Source organism: Phoenix dactylifera, chromosome 9 (genome assembly GCF_009389715.1).
Source record: "Phoenix dactylifera cultivar Barhee BC4 chromosome 9, palm_55x_up_171113_PBpolish2nd_filt_p, whole genome shotgun sequence".
Taxonomy (NCBI): Eukaryota; Viridiplantae; Streptophyta; class Magnoliopsida; order Arecales; family Arecaceae; genus Phoenix; species Phoenix dactylifera.
In genome coordinates this window covers 6,278,883-6,303,821 of record NC_052400.1, presented here as the reverse complement: position 1 = coordinate 6,303,821, position 24,939 = coordinate 6,278,883, and the positions used below count along the sequence as shown (strand labels likewise).

At 37.9% G+C, this 24,939-nt stretch overlaps 1 protein-coding gene across 4 annotated transcripts; it reads left to right on the top strand.

Annotated features, from left to right (window-relative positions):
* Nucleotides 1-4,612: 4,612 nt before the first annotated feature.
* Nucleotides 4,613-24,392, top strand: LOC103717465 (glutamic acid-rich protein). Of its 4 annotated transcripts, none has more exons than XM_008805869.4 (12): nucleotides 4,613-5,119; nucleotides 5,250-5,283; nucleotides 9,541-9,620; nucleotides 9,713-9,772; nucleotides 15,913-16,023; nucleotides 16,117-16,194; nucleotides 16,297-16,377; nucleotides 22,086-22,350; nucleotides 22,435-22,731; nucleotides 23,413-23,507; nucleotides 23,591-23,621; nucleotides 23,845-24,392. In XM_008805869.4, the coding sequence occupies exons 1-12, from the start codon at nucleotides 4,757-4,759 to the stop codon at nucleotides 24,015-24,017; spliced, it is 1,668 nt and encodes a 555-aa protein (XP_008804091.2). In that variant the 5' UTR covers nucleotides 4,613-4,756; the 3' UTR covers nucleotides 24,018-24,392. The 4 variants fall into 4 exon arrangements, with proteins under 4 accessions (XP_008804091.2, XP_008804089.2, XP_008804092.2 ...); XM_008805870.4 differs by having other exon boundaries at nucleotides 4,615-5,119; nucleotides 22,125-22,350; XM_008805867.4 differs by having other exon boundaries at nucleotides 4,614-5,119; nucleotides 22,086-22,731.
* Nucleotides 24,393-24,939: the final 547 nt, after the last annotated feature.

The window sequence follows — 24,939 nt, the reverse complement described above, 5'->3', positions numbered from 1 at the left end:
GCCCCTAGCTACATCAACTTCAATCAGAGGGAGGGACAAACCAGCATTGGATCACGAGGAACCCGTGGTGCATCGCGTGCTTCGCAACGCCGCTCTCCGGCCTCCCAAGGATCGTTGCAGAGCCTCGAATTTGCTCGACCGGAACGACCCGCCATGCCTAAAGACAAGGAGCAATTCGACCTGCTCACTCAACAGGTGTAGGTGTTAGCCGTGATGGAGCCAGCCTGACCAGAATCCGACCAACCCAGCCCCGTGCTAAGCCGCCAGCACATCACATGCACCTGGTCAGTCGCTACTCTCAAAACCAGCATCGCGAGCAGTCGCGTTAGAGTCGACACACTTAGCGGAGCGCCCCCGATTGAAATGGAAAACAACGCACTCCAAGTCCTCATTTTGGTAGGGATTCCGTTCAGGCCTCTCGCCTATTCACCTCTAGAACCCCTATTCTAGTAGGAAGTCGACTTTGATATGAGAATCGAGAAAATGAGCCGGCAAATTTAGGCCCTCAAAGGACAGGCTCCAGGGGTGAGCAAACGACCTCAATTTCTTCTCAGAGGCTCCCCTTTTTTCCGCCAAATCATGGAGGAACCAATCCCACCTTGGTTCAAGATGTCGCAAATAGAGCGATACGACAACATTTCAGACCTTTTGGATTACCTTGAGAGCTTTAAGGCTCTCGTGATGCTGCACGGAGCTACCGATGTCGTTCTTTGCAAGGCGTTCCTTGTGACCCTTTACAAAGTGGCTTGATTCTGGTTCTTCGTGCTTCCGCTCGAATCTATCCACTCCTTTGGGTAGCTTGCTCGCCTCTTCGTGCCACACATCGTCTCTAACCGAAGACGATGCCATAACACGGACACACTGCTTGACATCAAGCAGGGGGAGAGGGAGTCCCTCAGAGAATATGTTACTCACTTTAATACAACAATGTTGAAGGTCCGCAACCTGGACCAGTTGGTAGCGATGTCAACAATGAAGAGCGGCCTGTGGCCGTCGAGCTTCTTCTTCTCCTTGAAAAAGTGCTCTCTCAATGACTTCACCAAAATGTTGGTGTGGGCTGACAAAATGCCTATGCTCAGGAATCCATAGCCTCCCCCCATGAGTTCACCGGTGGGAGACCCTTGCAGAGAAGCAAGAGGGGACGCGAGGAGTGAAGAGAGCCGAGGAGTATCTAACCTTAGCACAGGAGGGGCTCGCGATGACCCAAGAGCCCCTCCTCGAAAGTTTGAGAGGATACCCCCCTCATCGCCCTGAGGGCCTAGATTCTCATGGAGATTTGAAGGTCGAGGCTACCTGCACCCTTCGGATCTGATGAAGGGCCTGGTGACCAAGAGGGGCTAGAAGAAGTGCTGGCACTTCCATCGAGACTTCGGCCACGACACCAAGGAGTGTGCTTAGCTTAAGGATGATAGCGAATCACTCATTAGGTGCGGATAGCTAGATCGGTCTATGTACTGCCTCCAGAGCAAATCGACAATTGCCCAATGGCCGGTGTCATCAACACCATCACTAGCAGTGCATCGGGTGACCGAATCTCTTAATAAGAAGACCACAGAGCGGCCACAAGTCATGCACATGGATGGGTCATTGAGTCTGGTGGGCGGTGAGGTCAGTCCCATGCTTACAAGACCTAGTAGAGTAATTACGGAGTACGCCCTTTGGTACGGATTTTCCACCTCAAGTAATGAAATCGAGTACAAGGCGCCCTGTATTGGATCTCAGAACCTGATAACCAAAGGCCTTCAACGTCCAAGACCAGGACCTCGACGACACCTCGATCCCATAGGCTTGGAGCTACGAAAACCTTCACACCTATCGTGAGTAAGGTTCATTATAGTCCGAACTTATTGCCAATAAAATTTCTCTCATTTTATTTGTCTTTTAGATCGAATGATCATGACAAGCATATTTTACTTGGGACACTCTGGGGATGCCTGGGCCTCAATAAAGGAGATGCCCCAGAGACACTTGGAGCCTCGCTTAACTAAGTTTGCTTGAGATTCTTCCGAGACCTAATTTAGAGATAAGAAGATCGGGCCCATTCGAATTTTTTCTGGATAGCTAATTCCAAAGATGCCTCCAGAAGCATACTCTAGAGATAAGAGGACCGAGCCGACTCGGATTTTCTCTAGGTAGCCAACCCTAAAGATGCCTATGAGAGTATACTTTAGAGATGAGAAAATTGAGCCCACTTAGATTTTCTTTCGGTAGCCAACCCGAGAGATGTTTCCGAGAGCATACTCTGAAGATGAGAAGACCGAGCCCCTTGGATTTTCTCTAGGTAGCCATCCCTAAAGATGCCTCTGGAAGAATACTTTGGAGATGAGAAAACCAAGCCCACTCGGATTTTTTTTGAAAGCCAACCCTAGGGATGCCTCGGGGAACATACTCTCGAGATGAAAAGACCGGCTCTTCAGGTTGGAAATGGCCCAAGCAAAAGACTGAGCCCACGTGGAATTCTTCGAGAGCTAGACTTCGGGAAAATCAACCGAAGAGGCCAAGACAAGCTAAAGCTCCATGGGGAGGAGGTTTAGTGAGACAACCTGAACTCATATTAAGAAATAAATGCAGCGAGTAAAAAAAAGCTCTTTATTCACGTTATCCTCCAGTATGTGCATTAATCTCAGCAAAAACCTAGCCCAAAGAGCTACAGTGAAAGGCTGAGGCTTAGCGCAAACTCAAACAAAAATCGAACAGCAACACGATGCAAACGAGAATTGGAGTCGGATACTTAGGAAATTCTTTCTTTCCATAAAGTTGTGAATTTTAACACTGACGTCGACAGAGGCCAAATAAAAAGAAGAGTACATTAAACTTGATTTACTCAAGCGAAAAGAAAAGGCAAAAGCAACGAGATAAAGGGCTTCATTCCTTGCCCTCACTGCCCATACCTCTGTCGAGGTACCCAGTTTCTTTCAGTTGAAAAGATGCGGCTCTTCATGGAGAGCCCCACCGGCCAAGATGCTGTTCGGGGGGTCGGGTCCTCAAACACGATCCGCGACGTCAATGCTAAGATCTAGGACAAGGAGGGCATCCCCCCGGATCAGTTCTATTTCTCCTCCCCCTCAGCGCTTTCACCATTGTCACCACCACCGTAGGCCTCAATGTCTCTATGGACTTCGGGGTCATCGCCTCCATTGTCGCCTTCACCGATGTCGTCATCAAGGACTGAGAAGTCAATCCCCAAGAGAAGCCGCTGAGCTTGAGCTCGACATGTCTTGAAGCTCTTCCCAAAAGCAACAACCGCAATCTCCAAGGCATCCTCTTGAAACTCCTTCGAAGTGTGGTAATCTTCGACCGCTTCCACGACCCACACCTCAGCACGAAGGGCCCACTCGCTGGTCTCAACAACTTGTCAATTCGAATCCAGCAACACTTTGAGAAATACTAGATGGTATAATATATCAGTATGTAAAATACTATAATTTTTTGTGTCTCATGCAGCAAAAGTATTTTTTCCCTCGATAAAAAGAATACGCTGCTAAAGTTAAAGCTACTAATCATATCACGAGCATGCATCCATTGTTGAATATGTTAGCTATGAAGCATAAACTTAGTTCCATTGCTAGGTTGAGCATGATAAACCTTAAACTTCAAGTTTTCTATCCAACATATGATACAACTATAATTGATTCTGAAAGAATATATCTACGATCGATATATCTTGAAAATAATCATAGACCAAATATGAATTCTAAAGTTCATCATGTACTAAACTTATTCCAGCATGGAAGTAAAGCCTTCACAATAGATTATACCTATATCAATAAACCTAATTGTCATTCCCCAAATAAGTGAATCTTCTTGGATCATCGCAATATGAATTCTCACAATCCATGGTTTCAAACTACTATACAAAACATGATTTATCTAAGCTCCATAAACCCTATCCTTATTCACTTGATCATAATAATATATAGGTCTAATGGTCCATACACTTTCAAAAAGAGAAAAATGTCTCGGCCTTCCAAGAGCGCACCAGTAAAAAATGTTCTCATGAAATGTGCAAGAAAGCAGAAACTCTACTTCTGCTGCATATATAGACACGGAACTTCAAGAGCTGTTTTAATAATATAGTACGTGATATATTTATGACTAATACATGTGCCAAATATGAATCTCAAAGTCCATCATGTATTAAAATTACTCCCGTAGCTGAAATAAGATTTTCTATATACATTGCATTTATAATTTATCAAATGTTGAAGTTATTAGTCGAATAATAAGTGAATCACCTTGGATCATTGCAAATTGAATTGTTAAAATTTATGGTTAAAATAAACCTTAGCCTTTATCGATTACACTTGCGAAAATAGAAAAAAATTATTTTTTTTGAGATATTATATATTTATAGAAAAGCTAATCGTGCTGCAGACGGTAAGATAAGTTATATCACCAATCACATTGAAACTATGTGGGATTGTTCAATAGATCATTTTATCTAATTTTTAAATATTTTAATTTTAGATTTACACGTATATATTTATTATCGTATTAATTAATTTAAAGGTAGCCTGAAAATACGCAGGGCATATCCGGACAGCCCGCTCCCAAATTCGGCATCAAATTTCAAACCAACCTCCTCATAACCCGCCCTCATTAAATTTCCAATTGGAATCCGCGCCTCCAAACGAAGAGTCGCCGTTTCTATTCCCCATCCCCCCCACTCCACCTCACTCCAAGCGTAAAACTAAAACCGTCGGCTCTCTCACAGTCGCTCCCTTTCCCCTAGGGTTTACGCGTTCTCTTCGATCCGATGGTTTCCGAGACGCTTGAGGAGGAGAAGAAGAGCTCCGTGGACGGATCTCCTCCGGGGGAGGGGGAGGAGGAAGCGAAGGATCCGGCGGCGGCAGCGGCGGCCGAAGGAGAGGAGAGCAAGGAGGGGGGAGAGAAGGAGGAGAAGCAGGAGGAGGAGAAGCGGAAGCGGGGGAAGAAGAGGGGCGCGGGGGAGAAGGGCGGGGAGGAAGGGAAGGAGAAGAAGGAGAGGAAGAGGCGGTCGGTGGCGAGGGAGCCCGCCACCCCGGTTGAACGGCCGTCGAGGGAGAGGAAGGCCGTGGAGAGGTACTCGGCTTTGTCTCCTCGGAGGGCTTCGGCCACGAAAGTTCTTTCCATCGAGCAGGTAACAGAGAGGCTATTCAGTGGTTGGTTTTCAGCTTGCGAGCCTGCCTGTTTGTAGTCTCTTCCTCTGGATCTTTAAAGCTCGGTTTTTTATTAAGGTAGTTATTTTTTTTCCTTTTGTATGATTTCAGGGTTCTGGAACTAAGCTCAAAGACATTCCAAATGGTACTCTACTCTCTCGATTTGTCTCTTGTTTCTTTGTTCACATGTATTCACTGTAATTGAATTCCTTGATTCATGGCAACAAGATGTACTTTGAATAGTAGCACCCTACAACTAAGCCTGCCACATAGTGGTCTAGGGATAAATTATAGGTTTTGTGCGATACTGCAAGGAGGGAAAAAGGATTGACTTTGTGGGAGGACAGGATGTTTCCGAAGAGAGAATACAAGCAGAGGATGGTTGCTATGTTGAAATGAAGGGAGCAAGTTGTTCATTTTCGTGCCAGCACATAAGAGGAATAAGTTATGTAAAGAAAAGATTAGACTTCATGGAGAAACAGTGCCAGAAGAGCAGATGAAAAGGGGAAAGAGAAGCAATAGTGGAATGGAAGGTTGTAGTGACATGGAGATATACAAGAGTAAATCAGGATTGTGTTGTTTTACGACATCTTTTTATTGGAATGTATGCAGGTAACCAAGTCATCCATACTTGAAACCCAGATTATTAGTAAACATATGTTTCGCGGTGAAAGAAGTATTTTTAGACTTTGTATACTGATAATTGATTTTAGTTCCTTTTTAAACTAAATTCAACTTAATTCGGATTTCTAGTTTGGGAAGGTATTTGGACTGATCACTTGAAGTTAGGATTTCATGATTGTCAATTAAGTGGTACTGAAGGTGTAAAAAAAATTTAAAACATTGGTTTTTGTTATCCTGGAAAATCTTTCTGCGAAAAGGAGGCACTTTAATGGGGGTCTGGAATTAGGACCATGCATACTTAGTTGGTTCAAAAGGTAGAGAACTGTAGGGTTGCAAGAGAGTTTTGGCATTAGATCTGATGATGCCTGTCACGAAGTCTGTTATAAAGACATGAATTCAAGAGAAAATTAGTGTGGTATTGGTCAGTCTGAGAATCATGGGATTGAGAATAAATATTAGGTTAAAGAGATAATACTGTGGGGCAAGTGTGGGTTTCAGTAGGGTCACTGGACTTTTGGATGGTCCAATAGCGGCTTGGTCATTTTGTTGACACTGAAGAATGGGATGAAGAATGAAAAGAATTTGGGATCTGGGATCTTAGGCCATGGCTTCTGGTGGAAAGTCATCCCTATTTCATGCTCCATTTATACTTGCATCATAAAAGTTAGCCTCTTCTACTTATTGAGTTGAAGCAATGGTCATTTGATACTAGTCTTCTAGTCCAAGGTGAGCTATTATAAGAAATGAAAAGATGTGGTAATTTAGAAGTAGCAAAAAAAAGAGAAAGGGATATTAAATAGTAACAAGAAAAGGAAAAGTTCCATCCTGACCAATCTAGTTTTTAAAATTGCTGAGCTCTTCATTTCACTTGTGAACCTCCACCTCTTCCACCCAACACATCTTGATAAGAGTTGAAAACCAAACAAATAAAGAAAAGGGTGTTGGGATCTTTTGATCTTTTTTTATCATTTAATTGAACAAATATTCCCCTCACATGAAATTAAAGAAGCACTTCCGGTAAAGGGCATAAAAGGCAATTTGAAGACCAAAAGCACTTGTATGAATGCCTCTCACTTTGACCCAGTTGCTTGCAAACCGTCGCCTTCCTAATGTGGCCTCACATATGTTATTCAAGGCACCTTTTCAGTGCCTTGCCACATCCAAGCATCTAGGCAAAGCACCTAGAGCACCTTGGACAACAAAGCCTCATGGTCCCTCTTATCAACTAAATAACATGCATCCCATAAAAGTAATACAGCCAGGGCCTCACAATATGGTCAATAGAGGAATGAAGTGGGGATGTAGGAGTTCTTTGAAAATTGGATGTAACTTGGAGGGCAAGAAAAAAAAGAGAATATTAAACATCAGCTAGGCATAATCCCTAAATCATCTAATTCTTTCTTCTTTTCTAAAATAAAAGAAGAAACCATTGCATGCTGATTTTTAAAAATTAACAATCAATATTCTATAAGAATTAAAATTATTTCTATAGCTTCATAAATCATAAGAGATTACCGAATATTTTGCTTTATAAAAACTAAGATGCTAAAATGTGGCAAGCTTAGATTCTAAGGCAGGGAGGGTACTTCTATGAATAAGAACTTTTACCAAGGATCTCCAGCTCGTCGTTAGGATTCATGCTCCATTGCACGAAGTCAATAATGTCTTTAGTTCTTTAGAGAAATTTAGATACATGGTAATTGACTAACAGCATTCCTAGTCCATTGGGTGCATGAATGAAATGTATCTTTGTTCTGATAATTATTCTACGACTGTTTACAAATCTATAATTTGATTTGAATTACGTTTTGCCCTACCATTCCTGTTCAATTCCCTTAGCTATCAGTGTTGTTATTTTATATGCTTTTGGTCATTCTTTCAAAAAATGTATACTCAGCTGTTGGATTGGAGGAAAGCCGCCCAAGCTATTTGCACCTGTAGAACTTAATATTTTTTGGGTGATAAAGATGGTTTAGTCATTCTTAAGGAATTTGCTGTTATCAGTCATTTCAAAAGCTTTGCGGTAAATTGTCTGAAAATAAATCATAAAGCATTTGAGTGAAATCTGCATAGCAGAATAAACATGGTAAAAGAACAGTTGGTCTGGCAATAGTCTTGCTGGTAACCTATAGTTAAATGGCCATGGAATTCTTTTCTTTTTTTATTTTAAATTTGAATCGGCGATTCCTTCTTGCCTTTTCGTTTTGTTACTTGTGTTATCTGAGTATCATAGTTGCTCTATTGCTTATTGATGTGTATGTGGCAACTCTTTGTTAACACTTTTGGAAATGTGTTGTCACCTTTTATAACATATTATCCTTTCTAGTATTAAAATTTCATGCGGCCTGATGCCATTCCTCCCAAAAACCGAAATAGTGAATTGAAAGGAAAAGAAACAAAGTATTTGTGCATACATGCATGCACACCATGCAAAGTTATGAGGGGGAGGGAAGGAATGAAAAGACATTAAGTCTAAAGCAATGATTGTTTTATATGCATGGGATGAGAAAATAAATGCATAAGCACAGCCGTAATGCACTGACAAATAGTAACCATAATAACGTATAGCTCAACTAAAAAATTATAATTGCCTTTTATACTAATAGTTGATTCCTGGGTAAACTAGTCTCTGATCTTCATGTCATTAGCCTCCTTTTACTGTAATTAGATTTCTTTTATAATGACATTCTTAAATCTTTCTTTTTATTGCTATTATTCTTATTTTTAAATTCCTCTACAGCAATGCTAGCAGACCCCACAATAATCTAACTAGTCAATCATGTTTCTTTTTTAAATATATGATGGCTCTGTGGTTTCAGGCTTTCAATGAATTGTCTATGATAATCTAAACCTTGGTGTTAGAGTATGTTCACATTGATTTCCTAGCATGCGATGTTAAAAGATCTTTTGACTTTGACTGATGAACATTTTTACTCGGCATGTTCGGACAATTTGAGATAATACTGTGACCTACTAGCCTTGGATGATTTTGGTTGAATACATATAAAGGTTGCCTGTCTTTTCGCAAGGAAGATCAAAAAGTGGACTTTATTTCTCTTATCTCTGCTTTAAGAAACTGTGACTAATGTAGAATGAGGATGCAACATTGGAGAGCAGAATGAAAGATAAAGTAACTGAATAATGCAAAGTTCATTATTTTAGGGATTTGTCTTTTTACGACTTATCACTTATCAGTATTACTGTAAAGCTCAAGAGGTTTCACAGGAAACTTTTCCTTTGCTACTCCTGCAATATTTATTTGCAGAAGACTTCATAGGGTTTTGTAGGATAGGGTGCCTGTAGAGTATTTCGGGTGCAATCTTATGTTCTTATCTCTCTAAATTTTCTTTTGCCACTTGATGATCGTAGACAATCTAAGTCACGCCTTAGTTCTTAGTTGCATGGGCATCTTTTATTTGTACAATAGTTTTTTTTCAAAAATTTCTCTTCTTTGTTATAAATCTTTAGAGGTCTATTTGGATGAAATTAATAATTTCTTGCTTATTTAAGTTGTGGCTCTATTCTATGCTAGTGCCATCCATGCCAGGTTGAAGAATATGATAGTAAAGTTTTGGTGCTTTTTGTCCTATTATTGTTTCGTAAAATGAAATATGACAGTCTGCTCTATTTGTTTCATGGTGGCACACTTACCATGGTGCATGCAATATCACATATTATTTTATTTCAGGGCAAAGATTTCATTATTACTATTTCATCCAATCTTATTTAACTACCTTTGAACTACCAATTTTTCAAGTAATCCTGCTAAGTGTTGCAGTGCTTTTCAAGCTGTCAAAAAGAAAGACAGATGAGAATCTTCAAATTCTTCACACAATACTCTTTGGAAGGAAATCAAATGTAAATCTCCCTTCTAGCTTTTCATTGAGTGCTTGTGCGAGCATTGCCTAGTTGTTTTATGCCTATTTCTGTTACTGATCATTTTTTTCCAGGTACATTATCTGAAGAGAAACATTTTGCAGTTCTCCGGTTTTGTTTGGGCTGACAATGAGGTAACTTAATATATCTATTTCTATGATCTTCTTTTCATTAAGGGACAATTTTGTGTGGTATCATTATGCTGATCAACACCAGACAGTAGTACGGTTCGTCGTATTCTCTAAACTACAATAAAGGGTAGGATGCCAACATACATAAATGTGTGCCTTTATGCATGTGTGTGTGAGTGGGCATGTGCACAGTGTAGTGTCTTGCATAACTAGTAGCCATCTAGATGAATCACATTACATTATAAAATGTTTAATATATCAGTCCAGACATCACAGTGTAAAGTAAGGATATTTTTCTTGCATGAGTTGTCACTATAAGAGGAATCATTAAAATAAGAAAATATTACACTAATTGATCTCACATTAAGCTCATATATAAAACATGTCTTTTAATGATCATTCCATTAATATGTGGATTCTTTGCATCGACACCATATCTCTCACTTATAAGATGATGAGAATATGAAAAACATTGTCAATAGGATGGTGAAGATCTGATAATGTGCACCAAAACAAAATGTAACAGTTATCTTCAGTGAGATTTGGATGGTATCATCTAGTGTTTTTTTTAGACTCTTTGTAAGCTTATTGGTGTGTTTATTATCATTCATCAACAAGTACATCCATAATGGACCTTGACTCGTCTAACTTTATTACTGATAAAAGATGAATGTAAGATACACAGATAGCAACTCTTCTCAGTTGCAGATGTCAGTCTGTTGTGCTTATTAAAGTGAGTATGTCTGTTCAAACTCCATTTGCTTTTAAAACAAGATGATTGTTGTCGGGGTTTAACCAACGTGCCAATGCTTACAATTTGCTGATGCTATAACCATTTTTAAATTTACAATGATCTATTAGCATTCTACTTGCCAGAGATCTTACTATATCACTCCATGTATCTTATTCTGTTTGGGGATAAAGCCTTTCAAAAGATTTGCCCCTCATAGACGTTTCTGTGAACATGACAAGGTGATTATTTTACTCTGGCTTTTGCCATTAAACAACTTGATACTATAATATTGAGCATTGACTGTTGGAGACTATGCCATGCAATTAAGTGAGCTGTTGCTTGTCTTACCTAACAAACAGCACTTCGCCAACACATGGAAGAAATAGAAGTGTCTGTGGGCATATTCTTTTATCATGGTCAAATATAGTGGACACTGTCAACAATAGAATGTAAATAGGTAATCAAAATTCTCTCATAACATTCCCTGTTTATGCAGTCTTTCTTTTTTGTCGCCTTCCATCTGCTACTTCGGTATAACACATATGTTTTTAGATCGCCATTGAAATCACCGTGATTTGACTGGTTTATTCCAACCATGTCTCAGCCACACTTAGCAGAAACGCAAAATCATGAGCATTGGAAAAAAAATATATAAACATTTGATGATACAGTGCAAAATTTCTGAGGGTTCAAATATTCTCAGGACCAGCTATCCATTAATCCTCTTTGGATTTTACAAAAAATTCTTCAATATTAGCAGGTGAACATAAGTTACTTTGGAGCCGACTTTAAGTTTATAGAGCACACCTGTTGTTAAAATATCAGAATTGATGCCTTCCATAGTGAGCCCCACTGTGTTGATTATATAAGTCATATTTCTCTGGATTCACTTCCTGCTTTCCAAGGAAATATGTTTTGCTGAATAAGTTGTAAGTATTGTACTCTTTTAAACTCCAATAGCTTCAGGAAAAAATGGATATGTTAATACACGGTAATGTGATTTATCATTGGCTGCTGTTGATCAACCTTAAAGCATTTGTGCTTCTTCTGCTTCTTCCTCCTCCTCCTTCTCTTCCTCTTTCTCTTCCTCTTCCTGTTTAGGATTGGTGATTAATGAATGAACATTATTAGAAGTGAACTAAATTGCCCGTATAAATATCAGGAAATAATCTTCTTATCATGTTATAAGATCTGTCCTGTTGATTGGTCCCTCTGTTCTAAGGGATTTCCAAAGTGCATGTCTGTTATTCGATATCTAATTTCCTTCCTAATGAATTGTTGGTGGAGGTGCTAGCTATTGAACCAACCAATTCTGAGTTTTTGAGATCTGTTCCTTTTTAGGGTTATCTTGCAGCTCGTCAACACAAAAATGTCTCGTCAAGAATATGGCAAGTTTTGACTTCATAATTTACTGTCTGCGTCATGTGTGATTTTCATCAAAACTGTGATCCCTTAAGCTCTTTTAAAAATACCAACTTTGAATCAGTCAACTTCCCACCTCATGCATGTTTCTCTAGTTTCTCAACAAGGACCCATAGAATTGTTTCTGCTCTAGTTTGAAACTTTGCCCAAAACTTCAAACATAAAACTGACCCATTTTGTATGGGGCAGAACTGACCCTAAACCAGGGCCAGTCTTGGAAATTTGGATGAAACTAACTTGTGCAACTATTTAGTGTGTATATATGAGCAGCTTATGCTGATAGTTTGTTTATTTCTATAAATACAAGTAGCATATTCTCTAGATTAACTTAGATTTACAAGTTTTTAGAAGATTTGGAAGCATTGCATCATTTTTTAATGGGATTGAAAAAATCTTTTTGGCTATTCCAGAACTTTAATTCATTGCATTTAGATTTTCATATGCTATATTTCCTTGAAATAATAAAACAATGTATTACAGTCTAAATGTGTTTTTTAACATTTAGTTTTAAGGGGTTTTAATGATTCCTTCATGAAACCATTAAAACAATGCATTCAGAACTGTATTTTGAATGATGTTTTTCTCTTGACATACTAAAATTTTGCTTGTACCATGGAATGCGGAACCGTCCTGAACAGGATGGTTTCGCCCGTTCTGAGCCGTACTGGTGGCTTACTGATACGGTTCCACCTTTAAAAACGGCACACTGCTAGAGCCGGAGAAGGAGAAGAGAAAGAAAGAGCAAGCAGGGGAGGGAGGGAGGGAGAAGGAGTGTCAGCGGAGGGCCGAAAAAGGCCGCGCGAGGGGGCGGGCCCGAGGCTGCGGCTGGGTCTTATATTTCTTTGAAAATAGGAAAACTGGCTGTGGCTAAAAAGATTTGGAAATTTTTAAGTGAAGTCTGCAAATCGTTTGCCGATGGAGGCCTTTGTTGCCGCGGCCTCCGCCGCTTCTTCTCTCTCCCTCCCCCGCTCGTTCTCTCTTTCTCTTCTCTGGCTTCGGTAGGTGCCCTCTCTCGGTACTAGCCCGACGCATACCGACTCGTTCCGCTGGAGAATCGGTATGGTGCCCGGTACCGGTTCCGCCGACCCTGACTTGTACTATGGTTTTCTCTATACTTTTAATTGGCATTTTGGAATATTGGTATATTTTCTAACTGAAAATTTTAGTACCACCTATATCGCAGAAACTGAACTCATTGTCTGAACAAAATTTTGTTTTAAACTTTGCTTTCAATCCAAGCTTCTCTTTTTGTTTTGTTGTTAATGCTGATTTGTTTTCTATCTGCCATATTCACAGACTACATGGAATTAGATTGTTATAATTGTTGTTCATGTGTTGATTATTTAACCATGTTATGTAATGTGCAGTTTTAGCAGAACATGTGAATGGGATTCCTTGATATAGACTATATCTCTTCTCTGTGGATAACGAAACGAAATGCCAATCCACTTTGAATGAGTCACTTTGGATCATAACATGATGAAGTAGTGGTGCAAACCAAACTTTATGCACATCAGAGACTTAGTAGAATTCATTTTCAAGCTGAACACATACCCATGGGGTATTTTGGGGTTTTAGCTACTTAGAGTCGGTAACTTAGTATGTGCGTGGACAGGTGCATGAGTGGTGAAGTTGATATCCTGTAATAAAATAAAATCACTATATCTATGCTTTAAGTGAAACATGTAAAAATTAAGTGTTTAGCTCTCTACTTGTTTTTTCAGCATCTGCTGAGATGGTTAAATGGTCATCTGACTTGCTTAAATGTTCAAGTGGTGACTCTAGTTGTAAAGATGGTAACTTACAGTGTGTCTTTCATCTGATTGTTAGTTTAATTTTAAAGATACACTATCTGATGTACTATATAGCATCATGTAATGAATTTATTCTTTATTTTTTGTTAAATCAAATGTTACTTTCCTTGAAAGTCTTTGTGTAACTCCAACCGTGTGTCACAATATCTCCTTTCTTTTCATCATCATCATCGTCATCGTCATTGTTGTTGTTATTGTTGTTGCCATCTTCCTTTTTTGTATTTCTCTACTTGTATATTCATCCTTCCAGCTACTTCTAGAGTCGGCAATGAGTTATTCTACTCATAAATAAACCATGCATTCTGGTTAGACATATTGAGTGTCTTATTTTCAAATTCACTGTTATTTGTAATTTTTCTGACCATGCAACTTTTCTAGTAGTCTATTTAGATGCTAAGGACAAAAGACTATCCAGTGATTGGTTAATTAACTTGATGGAAGTCTTCACAAGAAAATGATGCTTGTTTCATGGTGGAGTTATTGGTATATGAATGTGGTGTGGGTGAAAGATTCCCCAGTAGATATGATATCTAGGAAGACAATTTCAACTATTAGTGGAGTTTCTGAAAACCCATCACACAAGCTTGCAGATCGAAGCTCCATCTTGTAGCATATAGTTATGAAATGAAAGTTTCATTACTGTATTACCTTTGCAATGAATTTGTACCTTCCATCTCTCTATACATATGCACTCAAAGAGAAAGAAGATACAGGTGGTATGTCTTTATAACAGAGGCTAGCACACTCGTTGGTTCCTAATTCCTATCAAAAATAGGCATTTTAACGATTTTGGAAAGCTTCTTATGGAAGGGCTCATCTGCTTCGTCAGATGGAAATATGGTGATGGATGGATTAGGGAAGCTTTCTTTGCTGGGAGAAAGCTCCCTTGCTGATGGAAGGCTAAGAACTACAGCTTGACACTTCATTGTTTTCAGAAAGGGGAATGTTCAACGAGGTTAGGTTGTTCATCTTCTCTCTCCTCTTGGAATGATAGAAGGCAAGAGTGCTATTCTGCTTCTTATTAACCTAAAAGAAGGAAATGGTGATGGATGAAACAGAAGCTTTCTATACTGGAGGCACACTCTTTGCCACTGGATTGAAGGCTAAGACTATGGCTTGAAACTTTCATTTTATTCTTTATTTTCAGTGAGGCATGAGGTGGGCCTGTTCATCTCCTTCATTTGCCTTTGGATTGATAGGAGGGGACAGTGCTAATCTGCATCTTCACAAATGAAATAACTGGTGAGGAATGGAAAAAAGAAGCATGCTGTTTTGGAGGAAAACCCCAGTGCTAGTGGATTGAGGGCTAAGAACTACAGATTAGCACTTTCTTCTTTTTGTTCTTTATTTTTGCAAGGGGGATGCTCGACGAGGTATGAGTTTGCTCATCTTCTTTCTCACCTTTTGGAATGATTGAAGTGGAGAGTGATGGGACTGCCACCCCCTCCCTCTTCTAGGTCTATCAAATTTAAGGATAAAAAGGGATGATCATATATGTAGGAGATTTTACTTTTGGCTATACCTTAAAAACAACAAAATTTTTATTTGCTGAATTTTTGAAATCTTGTGGTGCCTTCAGAAGGAACAATATCACTACAAGTTTGAAGACCCTCTCGAACAGGATATGTAAGTAATTGTTTATTTTCAGGGTTATTAGTATTCTATTATTTAGAACTCTATCAAGTCGGGGCATATGAACAAGTGCCTATTAGATGATGAATTGTTGTCTCCATGCTTGGTATCTTTAATGTCTAGCAGATCTAAACGAACCTTTTCCTTGGTAGTCTGTACATTTTATATTGTTAAGCTAGCTAAATTATTTGGTATTTTAGGAACATTAAGTTATATTACCTATGGTAGTAGGGTAGATATTGATATAAGGTATTGTGAATTTAAGATTTAGTTTTATATATTTTTTAAAAATCCCTGAACATTCTTATTATAAGAAATCTTAACACTATTGTTGGAATGTTTTGACACTTCTGCACCAATACCTCAATGACGTTAATAATAGTAGAATATAACTATCATGTAATAAGTAGATCAAAAATATTACATCTTCGATAATTTAATTGCATATAGCTGATTAAACTTTATCAGAAAAATTGTTATAACTGAAGAGCTCAAGCAAATCAATTTAAATTTATAATTGAAGAATCTTGCCCCCATTGCAGGTAAAACAACGGGCAAGAATTAAGGAAAAGTTAGATAAGTGTAACAAGGAGAAGTTGCTTGATTTCTGCGAACTACTTGATCTTCACGTTCTGAAAGCCACTACGAAGAAGGTTATTCATAATTGTTGTCTTTAAAATCTCTCTCTTATATTTGAGAACTTAGTCATAATTGTAGTGTTTAACACTAACTAATTCACCATTCAGGAAGAAATCTCAGCAAAGTTATTGGAATTCTTGGAATCACCTTATGTTACTAGAGATGTTGTACTTGCTGAGAAAGAGGTTTTGTGCTTCTACTTTCACTGAAATGCCTTAGTCGGGATCAGTGTGAGTTGGATTATTAAGTTTAGACCTTTTTGTGTGATATGGTTTATTTGATTGCAGAAAGGTAAAAAACGCAAGAGAAGGACAAAGGGAATTCATCAGACAACATCTGGAGAAGCATCTTCAGATAGAGAAGCTAAGGTATAACAGATTAAAGATGATAATTTTTCTAGTTTTATAATTTATTTTACTTTGCAAATGCCATTTTGAGTTTTGACAATATTATTTGCACACATTCTGTGTTCAGTTCAATTGATGAATTTATATATATCATCGGGCATAACATCTGCGATTGGATTGAGAAAGGCATAAACTTCAGGCAATTTGGTGAATAAAAGAACTACTTGGAAACAGACAATTAAGAGAAATGCATATTAAACTAAAGATATTAAGCATGACAAAATTTTGTTCTGGTAAATTAGATAATTTTAATTATTTTTGAAAAGGAAAAATAGAAAAGGCAAATCTAAAAGTCCTCCTTTTTCTTCAATCTCTCCCAAATAAAAATCCTTCTTCCATTCTCAAATGAGAATACAAGGAATTCTACTTTCGTGCACATCTTAACTGAGTTCCATGTAGCGATTAATGATTTTTTTTTTGATATCTAAATGTGTCGAATCTTAGCGACAATATATCCCCAATGTATCTTTTTTGTTGGGATTGACAAATAACCAATACTTTGGCTAGCAGATCATTTCAATAACTTGATCTAGAATATGCTGAAGTTAAGGAGGACTGTACTGCCCTATGTTTTGTACTTATGGTTCTAATAGGATATCAACCAAATCCCTTGATATAGGTTAAGTTGCCGATAACTCTGATTCATTATTCACTAAGCATATAATAATTATTAAGCGTACGATGATGATGATAAAAATAATAATAAAGCTTAGTTTTTCCCGTTGTTTTTTTAAAAAACTCTTCTTTTCTGTGTTAAGAAGTCAAAAGTTTTTAGTTTTCTTGGCATAATTTAAGAAAGATTATCTTCCTCTGAATTTTGTACCCACTGTGCCACTATATCTTTTTTCAATTATGGAAGGCACTTGGTGATGTTTTGATGATGTTTAAGTCTTAGGCACTGCTGTAATACATTTTTAAAAATTCACTATCATGTTGAACTTCCTATCACCATGTAAACAACATAGAAAAAAGGGAAAAGTTGTTTTATTTATCTTTTATTGGAGGAACTGTGCAAGTAATAACTTGAAATCAATATAAGGCCATGCAAATGCAAGTGGTTATTAGATTTGTATATCAACAACATGGAAAGCATTAAGAAATATAATGAATTCATAATTTTATTTATGAATATTTATTGTTGTAATTTGTACATACATGTTTCTCAGAAAATTAGTTCTAATATGAAATGAAATAGTCAATCTAGTGTTTGCAACTATTGCCATGATAAAAATCCTTGCCTCTTAATGGCACTTATTCCCTTCAACTTTGTTTCAGAAGTAGCATATCTTGTATCATTTGATCTCTATTTTAAATATCCCATTTTTAAAATGTTGCATGCTAAACTATTTATAGATGGTCGTCTATCAGCAGACACATCCCTTTCTTATTTCTGGTTTCTAGTTTGTGTCTATTGGTGGGGTTATGCCATATGAACTTTTACACCAACCCCTCTAACTATTTGTGGAAAAAAAAGGAAAAAACATTATGTGATCGTATGTTGGTAAAATGCATCTATACATGAAAAGCAAGTTTTAATTAGTAATATCAATTACTGGATAAAACATGCACCATTATCATCTGTGCTATTTGCAGTTAGCGAAGTTGAAATTTGATTCTTATTTGTAGCAATTTCTGTGTTGTTCATTATTTGTTTTCTAAGAGGTCTTTTAGATATTTATGTGCATGCTATTAGAATATTCAATGAGGAAATATTTGTTTTTCATCACATGCATAGAAAGTTACAGACCATGCCTTGCTGATTTTGTGGGCAAATACAAAATCCTCTCAACTTTTCATCTTGGAGATTCTGCAGATTAAAGGATCTGTTTCTCTGCACATTGAATATGTGTGGAAGGCAACATTCTTTGTGGAGCATACATGTGTCTACATGATGCCATTATGGTTATAATTTATCTATTAGTGTATGTATTGGTTTATGCATGCATTTGGATGGATATGGTTGGAGTCAAATCCTGGTAGTGTAGGAGTTGTTGAAATGAATATTTCTATGGTATATGTTAAGTAGGAAAGAACAAAAGTTGATTCAAGAAAGAGCTCCCTCTTATCCCTTCATGAGGGACCAACACTTCATGTCCAATATTTTTTACCTCTTCCTCCCTACTGTCCACTAATATCAACTTTCTTTTCCAATACCAATAGCATCACCGAGTAGTCTCTCTCTATGCCCCACCATTTCTTTCAATGCCAATAAACTTCTTCTAGCTGTTGATTACCACCATAAGTCTTTCACATATCATATCCTTTTTTCTGTTCTCTCCTCATAAGCAAGTGATGTCTATACCTCTTGTTTTGAGAAGCCTATATTCTTTCTCTTGTTGCTTGAGGTTTGCTTGATTTCATTAACCATACATCTATTTGGCTAGGCCATTCTTTTGCTTGGTATTTTGTTATCTAATGTCTGTTTGGTTCTTTATTTTTTTGCATCTGTTAGCTAAGTACTTATTCTTTTGTCAGATCTTTTGATTATTGGATACCATGCGTTTAATGGGCTTCTAGATGAAATGTTACTTTGCATGAAGGAATGTAGCATTGGTTGGCAACAAGCCAACAACTGTGAACTCCAATCATTGTTTTGACATGCGGATAAATTGGTGATTTGGAAGCTAGTGTTTCATTTGTAATATTAGGCAAGCTTATTCTTGAAAATGTTGCTTTTGTTAGCCCAAGCTTTGAACAGCTTTACTCGAATACATAGGATTGTGGTTTATGGTGGAGGTGTAGTTTTACATGGTATGGACTATTAGTATATGTATCTATGCATTTCCATGTATGTGGATAAGAGAGGGAAGATCTCTCTTTTAATTTTTTTTTTTTTTTTGACTAATATTAGTTATTGGTTCTAACTAATGTTATAACACTATTAGATTCTATTGCAAATCCGCATTTTCTCCAATTGCAATGAATTCTGGCAATTATGCCTTTAGTTGGGGATCCAAATGCATATTATTTTGTTTACATAAAAGACAGTTGCGGAGGTCCCGTGCTTGGACAACTTTGTTAGCACCCCAATTTTCTTTTGGGTGTAACGGCGTCTCACTACATATGGCTGTGAGTACGCCTGGAATAATCATAGTACAAAATACCACCCCTCAGAGAGTGTATTCCTTCATTTATATTTAGAACATGCAAGCTCGCCTTTATGGTTGATTGAAGGGGACAAACATTATATAGCATTCTAGATATGTTAATATTTAGTATCATTGTCTTTGTGCATGCGTCCTTTGGTTTGTAAGTATGCATTTAGTTCTCTGCAAAATGGGATGCTGTTGGCACTTTATCATTTTGATAGGAAGTTAGCATCTAGACACTTCTATAACAGGTTGGATGCTTGCTTGTCTAGGCAGAGATCGGTTGGGACCAGTTAGTCATTTTGGTTGGTATTAAGCATGAACAAATTGGTTTGCTTGATTTTGAAATAAGAGAGAGGGGGGAGAGAAAGAGGGCAATGAGTGCTCACACTTGCTTTCTTTTAGGCTTAGTCACGAGTGTAGTACCATATGAATATTCATTTATATGCTTAGTCAGGACAAGAAAAGCTAGAAAATTGAACAAAAAATTGGCATCGTAGTACCAATAATGTACCAGGATGCTAGACTGTCCAAAGAGTTGGGATGATAGCATCCCGATACCATCTCAACTTAGATAAAAACAATACGAGTCTCTATTGGTATTTTAAATCTTGTTTGTAGGTATCATATCAAGATTAGTTCAAGTGGCTCTTAATCATGGTTCCGGGGGGGTGGGGGGGGGGGGGTGGAGGCTGGTCTATCTTGGCTGTTCCAGTGAGAAAACAGGAATTGGGATGGGGATAGGATTCCGAAAACTGTCCTCGCTAGGAAAGAAGAAGATAGAAGAATGAAAGGAAGGAAAGACGAAAAGGCAAAGAAGAAAGGAAGAAAAAGTAAAGCAAGAAAGGAACAAGAAAAATAAAGGAAGAAAGGAAAGTAAGGAGGAGAGGAGAAAGAAACAAAGGAAGAAGGAAAAGAAAGAAGAAGCAAAAGGAATGAAAGGAAGGAAGAAGGAAAAAAGAAATAAACAAAGAAAAGGAAAGAAATGAAGGGGAGAAGGGAGAAGAGAGTGCTTGACCAGGACGGCTGCCTGGATGGGGCGGGACAGAAGGGTGTCTTGTTCTGTAGGGAAGGTTGAGGAGAGGTAGAGACCTGCATACATGGGGCTTGGGCCAGTGCTGGCCATTTGTGCACAGAACATGCAGTCCATATATGGGGGCAATGTAGGCCATATGTTTTGTCATCAAGGGGCTACATGCACAAGCTATCAACTAAATCATTTTGCAAAAGTTCGCGTTTATTCCCTCTCAAAAGGGGTGAGTGGTAATAAAATGGGTGGAAATGAAGTGAAATGAAGGGGTGCTATGAATTCTTGTTTATAGGAAAATGTTCTTTTTTGTTTCTTATCTTGGAGTCTTCATGCATAGGGACTAAAGCACTGCATGATTTTCTTGTGCTGGTCATGGGCTAGCACTGTATGGTACCACAGGTTGTGCCATCTTGGCCATTTGACAGTGTTATGGGTCCATTCCGATCCATAGTGGTGCACACTGTAGAGCAAATGTACTTCAATCTTTGTGTTCAAGGTATCTCAATCTCATCAGCTGTGCTCTATATTGGATCTCTTTGTGGATCGTGACAGGAAGCTATAATTAGATTTTGTATCGCAAAGCCTCGGTATATTATTGCATTATGGGAAAATGGCAGAATGGGGATAATGTTGGTATGAAACAAGAGACTTATAGCTCATGCTATAATTAGGTGAACTGGAGAATGATTCCATGACAAGGTTTTGAGATGAGCCAAAATCCAAACTATATTCTAACAATAACAAATTGTCTTGGACACCCTCAGGGTGCTTGACCATAGATCAGTAATAACAAGACTAGATTCTACAACCATGACTTGTGATGTTTGCCTCTTTAATTAACATAAAATCTACACTTTAAGAAACAAAATCTAATATTCTGTATATCTGGAGTTGTTCATGCTATATTGTCTGTATCCTATGTCTAAATGCACAAATGATTTTGAAAATTTAAGATCATCATTCTTTCAGTTTTGCTTTTTTGTTTTTTTTAACAATCTGTTGCATATGCTGCTTTCCATAATTCTTAGGATGCAGCATTGTTTCATTGTCATTTCTGCGATTGTAAAATGATGCTTTTCAGTTGTAACTCCTTAGGTTCATTATTTAGAAAGCTTGCAACTAATTTTTGTGCATTTTGTTATAAATTCCAATTTCCGATGCGAGTTGCTTGATGCATTTTCTTGCGATTGTCATTCTTGAAGATTTAGATACATAGATGTCTAAAATTACCACTGACTGAGAACAATGCTGCTATCTTAATAGATGGATATGAATTCGAAAATTCTAAAATTACCACTGATCGAGAACAATGCTGCTATCTTAATATATGTACATGAATTCTAAAGTTTGAAAAGGCTCTGTATAGAACTGCCTGGCATGCTTACCGGCATATCACATTATTTTAATGTCCATATACTCACTCATGCCCCTGTTCAATTCATCTATAATTCTATATTTTATCTGTTAGCTTTTAAATCTATTTTGTTGTTATCCTCATTAGCCTAGCAATACAATTTTTATATTTTATTTCTTTCTTCCATGATACCAAGCTCCTGATGGACATGGAAAATGCCTTTTCTGGTGCCCAGAAACAAAGAAAGAGCCGCAAACAATCAGCTAAATCTGAGAAAGAAGATGAAGATAAAGATGGGGGTGGTTCTACAGATGTGAAAGATGACTCCTCTGATGATGAAGATCAGGGGGATTCTGAGGAAGAGAGTGGGCATGCTAAGAGTGAACAGGATGATGAGGAAGATGAACCGGACGAGCCTGTGTCAACCAAGAAAAGATCTGGGGAGAAGCAGATAAAAAGGGGTAAGAGGGGCAAGATGATAGAAAAAGTTTCACCTGTTAAAAAAGGCTCTCATGTAAATTCTGATAAAGCTCCTACAAAATCAGTTTTCAAGATGGAAGATGAAGCACCTGTAAAAGGCAAAAAAGGTTCCAAGGAGTCAATAGAGAGGGGTTCAAAGGCCTTGACAAAGGAGAAAGCTGCAACCGTTAAAAGGAATTCTGTTGCTAAGCGCACCTCAGAATCTTTTCTAGGTAACAGTACTAAAGATAGTGAATCTAGCTCACCATCGGCCTCTAAATCCAAAAGAGAAACTGAAAAGAAAGGTCAGAGTAAGGAGGAGGATAAGGGAAGCAAGAAACAAGCTGCTAGGTCGCAGCCAAAAGTTAACGCCAAAAAACAAGGTATTACTTACTGATTCGTGCATATTATAGTAAAATATACTACTTGTTTGTCCTATTTGTGTTAGCTTCTCTAAACTTTGTTGATTACATCATGCTGCAAACTTTTCTAGCACAATGCATAAAATTTCAGTCTTGTTTAATAATGCAACATGAACCTATTTCATAAATTTTCCTTGATTGAAAGTTTAATGACATGTTGATTGCTGTTGGATTTAGAGCTGCATTAACTGTTTCTAATAATTACATCTGATGTTATTTGAATAAAATTTTCTGGCATGATTTATTGTTAGCATGGCAACCTATTGCTAAGTGAGATTGGAGTACCTGTTTCCTCTTGGTATCTGGCAACTTTTAGTGCACAGATTTAAATGTTGACTTCCCAACCTTATTGTTTGGAGAAAAATATTTTTAGAAGAACCTTTTCATTGAATTTCAGCAGCATCAGAATACTTGAGCCAGGCTGCATGCTGACTCAAGTGGCATGAATATTATTGGTGATGGCTTATAGTGGGACGTGAGAAGCTTGAAACTATACAATTAAACTTAGCTCAAGTCAATAACTTTTTTATTTACGATGCTTTGTCTTAATTACTGTTCAGCCCAAAGTCTGTCTTATCTATATAGGTATTGTGTGCAGCCATGTTCCTCTTCCTGAGATTTTTTTTTTAATCATGAAATCAGGGAAGGCCAAGGCTGAGGATGCTAACAGGGGGCCCAGCACAGAAGAATTGCATGCTGTGGTCAGTGATATATTGAAAGAAGTGGACTTTAATACTGTGAGTAGCTTTTAAGTTAACAAGTCGTGCTCTCTTTTATCCTTGATTTTATCCAAAGATATCTAACAATATTCCAAATGCAGGCAACTTTGGCTGATATTCTCAGGCAATTAGGTATGTGATAAATGACCCTTTTAGCAGCTGTAACATTTTGAGGGGTTAACTTCCGTATATTATTTATTGCCAAAATCTTGATGGTGCCAGCACCATTATAACTAGCTATAGGTTCCTATTCTGTTGATTTTTTTAATGCATTTATGACATTGTAAAGCAATATAATTACAGAAAAGCAGAGCCATACACAGAAATTTTTATCCTGCGGTTTAATCATCTGCAGGTTCTCACTTTAATAAGGACCTGATGGATAGAAAGGCAGAGGTAAAACGGATAATTGAAGATGTTATAAATAGTATGTCTGATGATGAAGACGCTGAAGAAGATGAAGATGGTGCAGGAGATGCTGGGGGAGAAGATGCAAAGGAAGAATCTGGTGGAGATGAAGATAAGTAGCTTATTTAGACGGTTCAGTACTTCAGTAACTTTGCAGGCCCCACTGCAGTGCATGCACAGGTTGCACCATGCAGACTAATGCTTGCTCCTGTTGGGGTAGTAGTGATGACCTCATGGTAGTGGATAATTGATGATATAGGTTAGCTTCAATGATTTCATATGGAGGAATACCTCTTTGGCTGTTGTATGAGATATGGTAGTAGCCTTTAGTTATGTAGTTCAATGTACATTAGTCTCCTTTTTTTCTAGATGATTTTCGTTTAGGTGGTTAGTCTCGACTGTAATATGTAATAATCATAATGTAGCCGTGTTTTCAAGTCTAATTAGTTAATTTGAGATAACAATAAAAAACTCTTTGATGCGGTGTTCTTTTTCTTTTTTCTTTTCTGGTTCATAACTTGCATGTTTCCCCCTTCTGAAACCTCATCTCTGTCTTCTTTCCAATGCACTTCTGCTCCATAAATGATGTTATATGATCCCACAAGCAAACAGCCCATGCAGGCTATTCATCATAGTTGACTGTGTTGTCCGAAAAAGGACAATTTCTCATGGAAAGTAACTCAGACAAGATTCTGAAATTCTTGGGCACATATGATTTATGGCTCAGATAGTCTTCCAGATACTGAACAATTCAGATGTTTTTAACCCTGCAAGAATGAACGTCGTGGCGATTCAATGATTTGTTCTCACGGGCCCATCATTAGCCGGGGATGTGTTGTAGAATAAACAATTCTGTTGCTTAATCTGTCTGTGTGCTTGAGTGATGGGCTACATGACGGATTGAACAGTTGCATAGCTGTATTTCTTCTAGATGAGGCTGATTTAACTACGGTTGATGAGAATATCTACAGCTTTGATGCCATTATGATGCGTTCTAGATTGTTGTCTACTAGCTCTGGCTTGAAAATTGTTATTTTATTGG